The sequence below is a fragment of the Suillus fuscotomentosus genome (assembly GCF_016647785.1).
Source record: "Suillus fuscotomentosus strain FC203 chromosome Unknown F5891scaffold_281, whole genome shotgun sequence".
In the NCBI taxonomy this organism is placed as follows: Eukaryota; Fungi; Basidiomycota; class Agaricomycetes; order Boletales; family Suillaceae; genus Suillus; species Suillus fuscotomentosus.
In genome coordinates, this window is record NW_024539793.1 from 1,961 (window position 1) to 16,837 (window position 14,877).

Genomic DNA, 14,877 nt, shown 5'->3' on the forward strand with positions numbered 1-14,877 from the left:
GTTCAATTTATCCCAGCGCGCTTTTGGTAAAGTGCGAAACCCGAACTTCGAGGCTTCCTTTGTATCCAAGTTACCTTCAGCGAGATCAAAGTCGTCTGATTCGGGTTGGAATAACCGCGTCCAAGGCCACGATTCAAGAAACATCCGACACAACTCTGCATTACCCAGTGTAACGAGAGCGAAGCCTTTACATTTTGGACGGTCCTCAGCTTTATCCAAGTGGTGCGGAGGAAGTATGACATTTTGGATTGGAACCAGACAACTTGAGTGAGACAGTAGCCCTTGCGCAAATCGGATGATACCAGGTATTGTGTGATATTGTGCGGGGATGTTTTCCTACGATCGTTAGATTTTGGTCTTCTACCAAAGAGATGCACCTACCATGTAAATAGTGCGGTCGTCCCACTGACCCCGAGTGAATTCACGAGTCGCGTTATCCAATAATGTTGTCCAATCCTTCCTGCGTACTTCATAACCACCAACTGAACCCCTCTCCGGCTTCCAGGAAGGGTACCACCCAGACGCAGATGGGGCGGACACAAGCATTCTAACCTCCAGCACGTCGCCAGCGTATGCCCGAATCGCCTTTACTACGTTTGCTTCAGTCGGCATATAATCTTGACCCAAGTTCTCTCTACCAAAAGCACGACGCATCAGGTAGCTGAGAGGTAAAACTGCGTGGACACATAAACCCTGCCTGATACGCGCACGGAAGAAACGGAAACATACATCCAGCATCTTGCTCCTCGCCCTGAAGAGACTCTTCGGTTTTCCTCCTGAGATCTGAGTCAAGCCAAAGGGCATAGTCCGAAAATGCGAGAACAGCAAGGACGGATATATCCTTCTCATTGTAGACTGGTTTCGCCGGCGGTTCAGAAACTTTCTGTTTTCCTTTGTCGCTTCCGGACGATCCTGGGTACGCCGATTTTCTTTCGATGACGGGTGTCGGTTTCAAACTATGTGATGACTCCGACGAGGGTACGTGAGCGCAAGTGCCTTGCTGTTTCCCACCCTTAGAAATATTTCGGGGGACGAATGCAAAACTTGGAGATGTCATCTGGTTCGTTAAGCGTTCGGCGCAGTCGACTCTCGAGGTGGTAGCAAATCAGAAGTTCCTCATTGGACTTGCGCCATGGCTTTACACCTCGTCAATGTTCGGAACTTGCCTGATCCAATCTCAGCTTTCTTAAGTCTCGTTAATGTTGCAGCTGAGCGCGGCGGCAGCGTTGTGTGTGTGACTCGTAGTACTATGTATTAGAATCGGCATCTACCCTTTAGTGTTGAGGCAAGCAGCTAGTGAATGTGCGAACATTCGGATTCACCTTTTATGTAACTACTTCGGGCTTTGCTGGTCAGTGGTGTGCTGTGGGGCAGAGCTATTTTGAAGCAGTTCTGCCGGCAGAACCATGCCCATAATTTGTATTGGTGTGAAACCACAGTCCAAGTATTTGCATTAATGGTTGTTCGGTGACCGCTGGCACTAGTCCTTTGTCAACCACGCGGTGGTTTCGCAAAGTCGAATGCGAGATAACCCAAATTATCAGGCCAGTTTGAAAACATTAACGATCAGACGGCCTCCAGGCTCCTTTGAAGTGAATCGAACTTGGCCAATGTTGTATCCTGACATGATGGATATATCAGAAATGCCCGAAGCCACACAAAGAGCATATATATAATTCGTTCTAGCGTGTGTGGCTGCGCTGCTCAGCCGCCCACTTCACAGCATCCCTACGTCCCTTCGTGACATCAACCCCGAACCAGATCACCATCGAAGCAGCCGTGCACAACGCAAACAGGAACGGGAACCCCTGCCAGTTGTTCCCCGTCTTGTCGATGATGGCCTGTATCACATTGGGTCCTACCATAGAAGAAGCGCGGTTGGACAGACCGAACAGACCAAAGAACTGGCCAATGTAAGCCGAACGCAATGTGATAGGAAGTACGACAAGCCAAGATACGCACCATGTTATCAAAACCGGGCGGACTAAGCTCGGCCATCATCGTCTGGGAGAACGCGTAATAGGGCGCCTGGAAAAGGCCGAACACGATGTTGTATGCCCTGAGAAGGATATGAAAACAAGATAGAGAAGGTAGATTCTTGACGAACCAGAACTCCCAGACATTATGGAATCTGATGTACATGTTAGAGGGACGATGGATAGAACAAACAAGTCGAATAACACCGACCCAAGTTTTTCTGTCCATATTCCGATCATACCCCACAGCGGAATCAAAATAGTAACAACATTAGTCACCACAAACTGTACCGCTGACAGTCAGATAAACGAGTACGTGAAACGCTGACGCTACACACCATCTTCTTCGTGCTGATCTTCCAATATCTCTGGATGTACCAGAAGGCGAGAGTACTGATAGTCGATGTAATCGCCTGTGACAAGCCCAAGTACGTATTTTGCAGGAACGAGAAACTGAACTTGTTGTTCTGGCAAATGCTGACGAGAGTTCCGGTGGTATTCAGTCCCTGTCCAATACGTCAGGCATGGCTCAAGAGACAGACAACCAAACATACATCCGCGAGAAGGAAGAAAGAGAACAGATACACAAAGGTGTAGGGAAGATGCTTGTATGTCTTCAGCGCAGCCCAGATCTGATGTTCGCGTGAGTCGATTTCTCAGGAATATTTTATTAAATACTCACCTGCTTCCACCCAATCGTCGTGTAGTGTTCGCCTTCAGGTAAACTAGGGCCTGGCCTAGGCTCCTGGAGGATAACTGGAGGGTTTTCAGCAGGAAGCCTACTAAAGACGAGCTACAATATACTCACACCACCAGATACCAAGTACCACCCAGTACGTGTTGACACTACACGTCAATCAATACAGCATCTCAGATATTTGATTGAAAAAAAGCTTACAGCACGAGGACATAATTGTCCACCTTCGGGTTGTTCATCATCGGCAACAAAAGCGTTAAGTTCAGTAATAAGGTAACTACATACCCGACATTACTATGAGCCTATATCGAACGATCGTTAGCTTCCGACAACAAAAGACACAGCCCCTACAGCGCACGGTGGAAATATTACTGATCCTATTCTTTTCCAGAGATTCCTCTTGCTCGTAAACTTCAGTGGGAATCTCGCCGTTTTCAAACTTCTCTCTCAATTGGCGTGCATGTGGGGTATTACGCGCGAGGCGAGGGAATAGAGCGACAAAGAAAACAAGAGTTGCGCCGTATGATACGAAACCGATGATGTAAAGAACCATCGCAAGGACCCATCGGTTCGGCGCTGCACAAAACGATCAGACATCGCGGGAAACACAAGATGCCCGGAAACGCACTGGTAAGGGCCATACAGGCATACTGTGCAACCCAGCATATCACTGTGACAGCAAACAGTAACCACCGTCCGAACGTGCCGTAGTCGGCGGCAGAACCGATGGTAGTGAATATGGCTGTCATTATGGCGAAACTGATGCCATTCGCGATCAGCACCACACTAGAAACTGACTTTGTGCCGCTACCCCAGGGAACCACACATTGGCCAGAAGCAGTTGTTGCAAGACATGACGAGCCGGGGCCTGCGACAGGATCATATCCTGCTGCTGTGGCAAGCCCCTGGAACAGAGTTTGTGTATAGCCCAGAGGACCGACACCCTGGTTGTGTGAAGCATAGATAAGCAGAGCGAGCCCAATAATATTCGACCGACTCACATTGTCACCATTACAGTACACTGGCGTTGAGCTTTGTCGGAGAATGATAAGGGACGATCCATGTGTACCAGAACTCACGGTAATAGCTCCACAACTCCCTTCTCGTCACGAGCGGTTCATCATTGCTGATGGATAAGATAGCAATCTTGTTCGCGTCCTGGTCGGACGATTCGTCTGATTTGATGTCCTCAGCCTGTACTATCTCATTGTGGAGGGCGCTGGGCAGGGATGGAGGTGACGTAGACATGACCAGACCCGATATATGATAAATCAGGTCAAGCGAAGAAGCGCTATGAAACTGGGGGGAGGTACGAAACGCCCATCACATCCTGATATCAAATTGCATGACTTCCACGCCTGAATCGGCCTTGGCGTTGTTCCTGTGTACATTAATGGGAGAGGTCCACGGAACTAGATTAAACAGCTCTATCAGGGAATACACCGGCATACGTTCGTGTCATGATGATGCCATCAAACAGGACAATTGTATCGGACCCGTGATGCGATTCTGAATGAGCGGCCGGTCATGTGCTCCTGTGATATAGAAAGCTATTTGCCATTTCGTGTGTGCGTGCTAGCATCTGGCGTTTAGAGGGTCAAGGAAGCGGTGGAGTAGGCTGCTCACATGTACAAGGTCTCCACAACAATACGATCGTGCGAAAGAGCCAAACAGCTGTAACAGCCTCCTTTTCGCTCTCTGACTTACTCCGAGTTCAACTGAAATACATATGTGCGACACATTGGGTAATTCTCTTGCCTCATTTGCAATGTCCAGATCTGTTTCGACGTTGAAGGTTGCCTTAACCTTCATGCCAACTGCAATCTCTATCATGTTCGATAGTGATGCGCGCTCGTTCCAAGTAGCTTGAAATCCCTTGGGAGTTTGTAAGTATGAGGGAACGGATCAACTCGATATGCTGACGACCACGGCTACCATACCAGATGTTACGCGTTGACGAACGAGGTCATTCCAATATTGTGGATCAGTGGCACGGACTTGTTCCTTTGAGGTATCCATGGCCAGTCCATTCAAACAATGCAATCTTGGCGCTGGTCTTTCATCAGATCCAGACATGCCTTTTATGTAAAGGAAAGGAACGAGCTCAGTGACGGTGTTTCAAAACGTTGAGTCGTTGATGTCGGTGGCAGTTGCGTCACATGAGCAACACCCTCGGTCAAAATGCAACTAATGGGTCTCGCACGATTTATGGGGGCGCACGTCCGCCGGTATAGCCAAAATGGTCCCTCAACGCATAGAGGGACCAGCTGCAATTGTTAACTAGAAATACGACGTGGGAAAAACGGCGTAAAACCGAAATACAGCTCAAAACGGCAGCACAGCTTCAAAACACGAAAACTGAAGGGATGAACACTATTTGGCTATTAAAAATGGGAGGGAAAGGGAGGGAAAAATAAAATAAAAAATAAAGTAAGATAAATAAAAATACATAGATCACGCACACAAAACAAGCTCATGCAGAACCAAATGGAGGGTCGTGAATTGAACGACCGTGAAAAAGTAACGCTTGAAGTAGCGTCGAATTTTTGCGTACATAACACTCCCAAGTGTCAGAACGCCATCGCCCAATCGCACGGATACGATCAGGAGATACACCCGCTGCTGCAAGAGATGTAGCACCCCCTGCGCGCATAGAGTGCCCACAGACATTTTTTGGAAAGAATGCCCGCATTTTTCGTACAAACCACGAACGAGTCGGTGATTTGCCGTTCCATCTCACCCAAAGGTATGGGTGCAAAGGAAAACGAGAGTCGCGTGAGAGAAGGTACCACGTAAAGAGAACAAATGGGTCAGACCCAACGAATGAACGCTGAACGACCACACGATTCCCTTCGTACCGCGAGTCGGTTTTGTCACGCTGAATCCGAAAAGAGAAGTCGTTAAGGGAAATGGATACTGAGGTCCGCAGTGATATCTTCGTGAAGTCCCGCGAAGCAATTTCGTCAGGAACCACTAATTCTCCTAAACGTAGGAGACCGTAAAAACCGCAGTGAAGTTGAGTTATCCATAAGAGATCGTCGTGTGACAAAGGATGAGCCAACTCTAGCAACACTCGCTCCAAATCATTTCGCAGGATTGGTTCCTTGCGAAGCATCGGACGTCCTAGTGTGCGTAAAGCGCCTCGTAAAGTACGCGTGACAAGAAGAGAGTTACGAGCCTGACGGACGTGAGGATAATGGGGTTCCAGATTGTTGACGATACCGGACAAGTAAGCTCCAACCGAGCGAGGCTGGATATGATGTGACATATATGTCACGTAGTAGGACAGAGTATCAGGCGTAGGGTCTACTGGTAGGCGGTGGTGTTCACAGAAGGCGAGATACGAATTCAAATGAGACGAATAGACACGAAAGGTACTATTGTCGAGAGCTAATCCCAACAAGATCGAACGCTCATGAATGAGACGCTCGAAGGACCAGACATCCCGCTGAGGTTGTCTGGCCCGTACTGACCCAGGGTTCATTTTTGCGCTACCCCCAGCGCATTCCAAGGGGGTGTGAAAGGATGAATGGCAAGGCCTGGCGAAACCGACTTAGCTTCGCAATTTTTCCATTGAGATAAGTGGTCCGCGACCACATTCTCAACTCCCGGCACAAAGAATACCCGAAAGTCCACTTGAGCATCCAGAATAGCGTCTACCGACATCATAAGAAGCCAGTTGTATGGCGGGAGAGCCGAAAGAGAGTTGAACATGGATACGGAATTGAGATTGTCAGTGAACACCGCAATTCTCTGATGAGAACGTCGACGTTTGATGGAATCAAGTATTGCAGCGGTTACGGCCAAAGCTTCGAAGAAAAAGATTGTGCCGGTTGGTGCCGAACTGGGAAGTGGAGACTGAAAGCCAAGGTTCAGAGTTGGGAACCAAAACGCGAGTCCATCACCCGACGCATCCGTATAAACCTTCAGAACGTCGTCCTGAAGCTGTGTAAAGTTCCAAGAGACGGACTTAAAGAAGAACACTCCCTCAGCCGACCGAAGGTGACCTATAACCCAGTGAAGCTCTCTAACGACGTCACGATTAACCCACAGCAGGGCCTTTGATACAAGCTTCCCTGCGGTTTTGGCGTAAAGAGCCGAAAGTCCCGGACGAAGGAGTGGGTACACGTTTAGAGCCCAGTTTAGCCATCCTGCCAAACGCTGAAAATCTCGCAAAGACCTGCGAGAACCCTTCTGAGCAAAGTCGATAAGCTCTTGAATGAGCTGAGAGCGAGATGCGTCCGACATGCGCGCTCGCATCAGGTTAGGGTCCACATCGAAGCCAATAATAGGTAGCTCGAGCCCAAAAATTTGCTTTCTCTCCTCATGAGGTACCCCAATAGCGTCCCATAAACGAAGTAACTTGACCATATTCCCTGGTAGGAGCTTGTTATATGGTGGATAGAACTCCATACTCCGTTTGTCCTCGAAAGAGAATGAATCGTCGACGTAGATATAGAGGAAATGGATGAGGACCTTGAAAATTGCTATCCATATGACAAGCGACATGAAAGCATGATAGATTCTCTGCGAGGCTCTACCTCCAAAGACGTTCCTTCTGTCAACGTAGCGACGACCCTGGAAACTGACGATTTGCTTGATTTGCCATAAGGGGTGCATAGGCATGTGACGGTAGGCTTCCGAAACATCAGCTTTCCAAAGAATCAACTTAGCATGTGGACGCGATCGCCTAAAGGCCCGCAGTCCATTTGCTAAATCATGGACGTTGTCGAGGGTGACTCCAGCGATGTCGTTGTGAGAAATCATTGAGTTAAGAGCATTCTTCCCCGCGCTATGATCGGTTACCAGCCGATGCTTGTTTGTTCCCGGTTTAGGTACAGCATGGATGGGCATACTGTACATGCCGGGAAGCAGATCTGGTCCGAAAGCTTGAGAGTAGCGACCAACATCAACCTCCTTTTCAATTTGCTCACGTAAAAACTCAGTTTCCGCGTCAGATTTGGGAGGACGATCCGAGTTGTCGAAAATGAGTGGCCATTCATGAGGATGGGTGTCAGCGAAAGGCCAAAAGCCTTCGCGAAGACCAACACAAACAGAGTGAACAAAATCCGGATTCGGATGATCAGCTAACAAAGACTCAAAAACATCAACTTTGATGGGAGTCGAAACTTCGAATAATGAAGGATGCGACTCGATGGTGTTTGTTGCGCCAAGATTCAAGAATTCGTGAGGCGGAGGACGAGGCATTGGAGAGGCAGACTCCGTCCAAAGAGCCGTTCGGCTATATGCAGACATTCCAGATCCCCAAACTCCTTTGCGCCGAAAACGTTGACCACACGCAATATCTTCATTTAGAAGGCCCTTTGTTTGGGCACTCCGACTTCCGGTGAGCTCCCCGACATCCTCGTCGATCACAGCAGTGCGAGAACCTACACTCGCTGTCTGATTTCTGACAGGTTCCTCTATTCCATTTATGGCAGGGATCATCCCTTCCGCTATATCCGTCCCTCCGATTCGTTCTTCCCCCGGAACCGGATGCGGATGAGGTGGTATTGGAACCAACGCCAAAGGAGGTGAGGAAAGTGGTTCGAAGATGTTCGAATTGGGAATGATCAGTGAGGCGTAAGTTTCTTTGCATGGCCACCTGATTTCTGACGGATCGATCGAATTCGATGACTCGAGAATGTAATCTGACTTCCATGGCATGGAAGAGCCTGCTAAGATAGGTGTGATATTGGATGAACTCGTCCCTTCGTTGCGGGAAGACAAACGCAACGGCTTCGATATACATTGAGAAGGCGATGTTATGGTCCGAAGACGTTTTGATTCCTCCCGAAGACTTTGAGACTCGGAGGGCAAGTTCAATCTCGTCATCAATGACGTGGGTTTGTTTTGGGTCGAGTTCTGTAGTATGGGCAGAGTCGAGGACTTTTCCGAGGTCGACGTATTTCCACCGCACGATATTGAGCCATTCACCGGGTGGAAATGGTGGACATCCCGGTGTGGATAAGATATTGGTGACGACGCCTTTAGGGTCGACAGAGAAGTTTTCAAGTTGCTTGTAGGTTTCTCTGATATCCGAAGGGAGAGAGGCAAGTGCTTCGGTTCTCCTTTGTGCCCAGGGAAATTTGGTGACGTCGACGACTTTGGCTCGTTTTGAGGGTGGTGAGTCATCCTCTTCGAATTCTGAGCCATCTCTAGACCGTTTACCTCCATCTTCGGTTTCTTCGACACCGGTAGACCCCCTATTCTCTCGCTCAGTTTCCTCTTCTTGCTGCCTTCCCTCAAAATGTCTTTGTCCTCGATCTTCAGCTCCTCGCTTTGACGCATCGATGTCATCGAGCATTCCGATGAAGACATCAAGGGCTTCATTAAGGTTTCGTCCACTTCGGACAGCCGGTGAGTTAGCGAGAACTTCTTGGAGGGTGAGGATAGTATAGGCCTTCCCCTTTTGACCAAGTCGATATTGGTTAATGAGCTCGCTGCATTGTTCAACGCAGGAGAGATCAGAGATAGGTTCTGAGAACGATTGGGGCGCTCCAGACGATGCAAGAGTTTCTGAGGTTTGTCCATTTTCAGACATGAAGATTTATTCTGATGATAACGAAGTTATTTATATGATGATCCGAAACTAGCTAGCGAGGCGACGGTAAGAGTTAGAAAGAGCTTTCACTCAAAAACATTAGTCGAGCTCACCAAGCGAGGCGACGGGAAGAGTTAGAAAGAGGGCAAACTCAATCTAACACGGAGTCGCCCGCTAAGTAAGCATAGCTCCACCATAGGAGGACGGAGCCTGAAATAAAGATTGGTCCAATCTTCGAGGACAACGTGAAAGGCGCACTGACCATGGCAAACATGATCAAACGCCGAGCACACCCGCTGAGAGCGGAAGATATTTGAGTCAGACTCAAACAGAACACGTCGCTCGCAACGACGCTAGTAATCACGCGACCCATTAGCTTAGTATAAATAAAATTAAACCCAATTAATATATTCCCCTCACCTTCAAGCCGGCAGCGGTCAAAGCTTCCTGAACATTCGTCAATTGCCCTTCACCGAATAAGCACACAATTGGTTGCATCCTTGCTTTTCATGTTGACAATATTTTCTTAGTTCTCTGGCCAGGCAAGATCATCCCTCCCCCCATGGCACTATCGGCTCAATCGGACGAGTCGTATAGAATCATTCGGTTCTTCTTAGCGTGCTGTTTCCAGTGGTTTTCACATTGTGCGCATTACTATACGAAATACACTCGATTCTACATCTGGCCTTGGTGTGCTGACTGAGTAGTACCATACAAGTCCAATCACTCTGAGACTCGCCCCCTTCGACCTAGGCTGGCCACTTTCGCTGAAGACCGGTCACGACGTTGTCTACATTAAATTCTTCCGCTAATCCTGGTCGGTGATCTCCATTATCAGCACTTAGTGCAATTATACCAGGGTCTATATCGTGCCGAGCAGCCCTAGACAACATGGTAATACACGTGTAGTATGAACTGAACCCTCAACCTCTCTCTCAGCTGAACTCTACCCAGTCCCCATATCCTTACCCCCGTCTTCCCTTCTCACAGATTCCGTCCATAACTCCATCGCACCATTATGCCTGATAGCTCAGAAAGCCGAAATATCAGACTTGAAGGCGAGTTCCTCCATATTGCCTTCGCATCTGTTCTATCATCCTCACACTCTATCTACAGTCATCAACGGAAAGAATATTCAAGTTCCTTCCAAGCACATTCCCGCTGGCATCTACATATCCGTCAAAGTCGACTCCCAGAGGCGCCGGAAATCAGCCATCAGTGTCTCATCATCTAATAAATCTGTAGCGTGGGGGAATACTATGACTTTGTAAACCCCATGCAGATTTTCTGACGCAATGCAAGAACTGATTATCTGTCTATAGATCATCACACTCCTTACCTGCGTTGTCAGTGGAGATCAGGGCATCCTGTGAGCTTGGTCGGATGCTAGGCGGTGGTGAGGTCGTTGGAGGCCTTCAAATGTCGCGGAATGGGCTACTCGATCATGGAGATGAGCCATTTGGTGAGTGATTCGCTTCTCGTTCATACACATAAACTAACGTCTCGTAGATTTATTCTTCCCACCCGTGGGTGGTGTCCACCCTTCTCTCAAGCTGAAGGCCACCATTGTACATGTTTGCAACTATCAGGACGACGCACTGTTCGATGTGAGTGACGCTGGTATCTGTTCTGTTGGATTTTGCTGACAGAACGCAAACTGCAGTCCCTCTTAGACTGCGAGATTGCTCGAGACACAGATGCGGGCCACATACAATTTGCCGCATACGTGACGAGCAAGACAGTTTCTCACCTGAACGACGCTGTAAAGCATTTTCAGTTGGTTCTGGACCAGTGTCCGGTCAGCCATCCAGACCATGCAACGGCTCTCACCAATCTTGCGTGGGCCCGCCTCAAAGGCTACATCCGAAATGATCTTCAAGACGTCGATGCCATCACTTCCCTCTTCCGCGACGTCCTTGCATTGCGTCCGCAGCCCCATCCATATCATCCATTATCTCTATATAATCTCACCGGAGCGCTGACTTGGCGCCACAATAAGAAAAGTACTGCTGCCGACGTCCGCGAAGCCGCCCAACTCTATCATGAACTACTGCCTCTCTGTCCATAGGGCACACACCTTCGTAGCATCGCAGCAGGGGAAAATGGTGTTGATTATGTGATTGGTGGATGCAACAATCTTCCAACAGACGCATCCGAAGGCATCCATCTTCGAAGAGTCGTCCTCGAGCTCTGTCCTCTGGGCCATCAACTCCGTTCCAGCGCCCTCGACATGCTTGCGCACGCAGTTGAAGGATGTTTTAATCAGCACGGCAACATCGATGACCTTGACACGAGCATACAGCTTTGTCGTGAAGCTGTGTCTCTGTGCCCCGAGGGACATGCTGTCCATGCTGACTACCTGGACAACTTGGCCGTCTCACTTGTGTCCCGCTACAATCATCAAGACAAACTTAATGACCTCAATGAGGCCATCTATCTGCACGAAGAAGCACTGCGCCTGCGCCCTGTTGGGCGCAAATATCGTGATTCCTCAATAAACGACCTAGGGTGGGCCCTCATCGCCTGTTTCAACAGACGCGGCGACATTGATGACATCACCTGAGCTATCAGCCTCTATTGCGAGGCACTGACGTTGCGCCCACCTGGGCATCCACATCATGACACCACGCTTAACAACCTTGCCCTCACGCTCAATACCAGTAGCGAGGGTCTCAACGAGGCCATCGATTTGTTCCGCGAATCCCTTCGGTTAAAGCGGCTTGACTATCCAGGGCGCCATGCAACTCTTATCAATCTGAGCTCAATACTCTGCTCTCGTTTCACGCAAACTCAGAAGAATGAAGATGTCGAGGAGGCCATCACTCTGCAAACAACCATTAAAGGCTTTGGATTTACCATAGCCAGACAGATACTACTCATATTTCAGACTACAGGAAGCCTCGTTACCAGATTCTACATGACCCTGCTGATTCGTCGCTCGCTATAGAGAACTTCAGACTTGTATCAAGACATCCTACTCGAGGATTTCCGGAACGCATCATGGAGGTTATTGAGTGGGCTCGCCAAGCAGAAGTTTGTGAACATGAATCTGCCCTAGAAGCGTACGTGCTTTGAACATTTTGACAGCCACGTGATGACACAATCATCGTTCACCTCGCAGTGTGAGGCTGCAACCGCCTTTTGTGATGCACGGTCACTTCCTGTAGATGCAGCCTCATGTGCCATACGGGCCCGGTCATCATCCTTATTGCGTGTCAATGCTTGTGCAGCGCCATCATTGTCCCAATGTCAGGAGACCCTCCATCATGTTCCTTTACCGTCCATCGCTCTCGCAGAACTGAAGATTCTCAAGGATAGCTTCATCAGGGCAATACGACATTCGTCTCGGATGAACCCAGGGGAGTCGAGGACGGATCTCATAGTGCTCTTGCGGAAATTATGGGACTAGATCATGCTACCCATCGTCGACGTACTGGAGCACGTTCTCAAACTAAAGCGCCGCTCTCGAATCTGGCTGTGTCCGACTGCAGCTCATCCATTTCAAACAAAGGTGGATCGTTCTGGGAAGGAGCCATGCCTGGAGGATCTCTACGTTTGCTCTTACACGCCGACACTTTCGGCTCTGATCAGATCTAGACAGTTGATGAAGAAGCGCATGCCTCCGTCCTTTGTGGCGATCGGACAGGGTCAAACGGGTCACGGTGCAGGGAAAGGCAAGGCACTTTTAGCTGTCGACAGCGAGCTTGAGCTTGTCCATAAGCTCGTCCCTGCGACGGCCAACCGCACCACTATTTCTGGCGGCGCAGCCACACAAGCAGGTGCACTCTCAGTTTTGCAGTAGAACACATGGGTGCACCTTACTTGTCATGGGAAGCAGGATCCTACGCAGCCTTACGATTCGCATTTCGTCATGAAAGATGAATCTGACACTGCTCGATGTCATAGAAAGACATATTCCGCAAGCCGAATTCGCATTCTTATCAGCTTGTCATACTGCTGCAGGCGATGAGGAGACGCCCGACGAAGTGATCCACCACGCTGTGGGAGGTCGACGATGCTGTCGCAAAACACGTCGTCGAAGCTTTTTACAGGTATATGTTTGGAGATCTGAAGAAAGGTGGTTTCATGGACTGTACGAAGGCAGCCTGGGCACTCGACTGTGCTGCGCACGTCGTGAAGACGAAAGTGCCGCTCGAGCAGAGGATTCATACTGGTGTGTAGTTCTACCTCGTATTGCTGTCGTCTAGTACATATTTACATGCCTATCACACATCCTGGTGTCAAATTGCATGGTATTCCACGCCTTAATCGGCGTTGGCGTTGTCCCTGTGTGTGATATTAATGGGAGAGGCCACAGGGACTAGACTGGCACAGGTTCGCGTCATAGTGATGCATCAAACAGGATGACTGCATCGGACCCTTGATGCGATTCTGAATGAGCGGCCGGCCCTGTGCTCCTAGGATATAGTTAGAACTGAAAACTATCTGCCATTTTATGAGTATGTAGGCTGCATTTGGCGCTGAGAGGAGGAGTGGGAAATGTTGAGAGTTGTAAATAGTTCTCTGCACTCAAAAAAAGCTGGTGGGCCTGCCGCGGTACTGATGATGTATTGGTGATCATGCAATGATGCATCCCTGCAGTTGCAGCAAAATCTTGCATCGGTCGCCTGCGATACAAATCCATATTTAGTATTGGCGCTCTGGGCGCCCACTTGCACTGGCTATCTCGAGGGACAACACCTCTTTGCAAATTCAATCCAAATGAACAGCGGCGTCGCCGCCCTAATTCATCTATTAGTCTCTTTTTCTTATATTCCATTTTATTCTACAATATCTGAGCCTACGGATAGTGGCAGGCGAAGTCAGTCGTTTCTTCTGTAAGAGAGGCCAGGGAAACGGCCGGAAAAGTCAACGAAAAGCATACAGTGCTTTCTCTTGGATCATTTAAATTATTTGGACGGGCCTAAGGCCAATGAGGCCTTGAGGCCAGACAATCATTGAAATGCAAACAAACGTATATATATCAAGCAGATTTCCGATTGGGTTCGCGTGAGTCGTAGGCCAAGTTAATTTTGAAGGCATCACTGGGAGCTGTGCAGGTGTGGTACATATAAGATTGGAGGAATTCTAGGCGATACAGTGCAACAAACGCAACACCCAAGTGTTCCATAATGTCCATCAATTTACCACTTAAGAAGACGTCCTTCACCCTTGATACCTCTGGTGTCATGGGGTTCTTCGGCGGAGAAGAAGCGCTCTCCGCCATGTCAACTGTCCATCTCTACCGGGGCAGGCATTTACTCGGATGGTACAACTCTCCTGGAAGCTATACTGTTGCTAAGAAATTTGGCCAGTTGGCGAAATCTCGACTCTGGGACGGCATCTTTCCAGGACCGAATCCAACGCCTGAAGAGATGTTTGGCCTGGATGGGAAGGAGGGACCTCGCTTTATCGGGGCATTCTCGGGCACAGATATGACGCCCACAGGACACCTCGCATACCTTATAGCCCAAAAGGTAAAAGATACCGAGGAGAAGATTGATTTAGGGGGAAGAAAGACTACACCAGGGTCGGTGAGCATCATAGAGCTCGACAACGTGGAATGGCATCAGGGAGACAACGTGCCAAGGAAGAAAGTTTTTCATGCCCTGTATGCTGCTATACCCATCACCAGCAGTCTGGCAGCGTGCCTCGCTTGT

At 49.0% G+C, this 14,877-nt stretch overlaps 1 protein-coding gene across 1 annotated transcript; it reads right to left on the reverse strand.

Annotated features, from left to right (window-relative positions):
• Nucleotides 1-5,266: 5,266 nt before the first annotated feature.
• Nucleotides 5,267-5,995, reverse strand: F5891DRAFT_924561 (uncharacterized protein; the record flags this gene model as incomplete). The annotated part of the gene is made up of 1 exon (XM_041373849.1): nucleotides 5,267-5,995. A coding segment is annotated over one exon (729 nt), but the record flags the coding sequence as incomplete, so codon positions are not given.
• Between the last annotated feature and the right edge of the window lie 8,882 nt (nucleotides 5,996-14,877).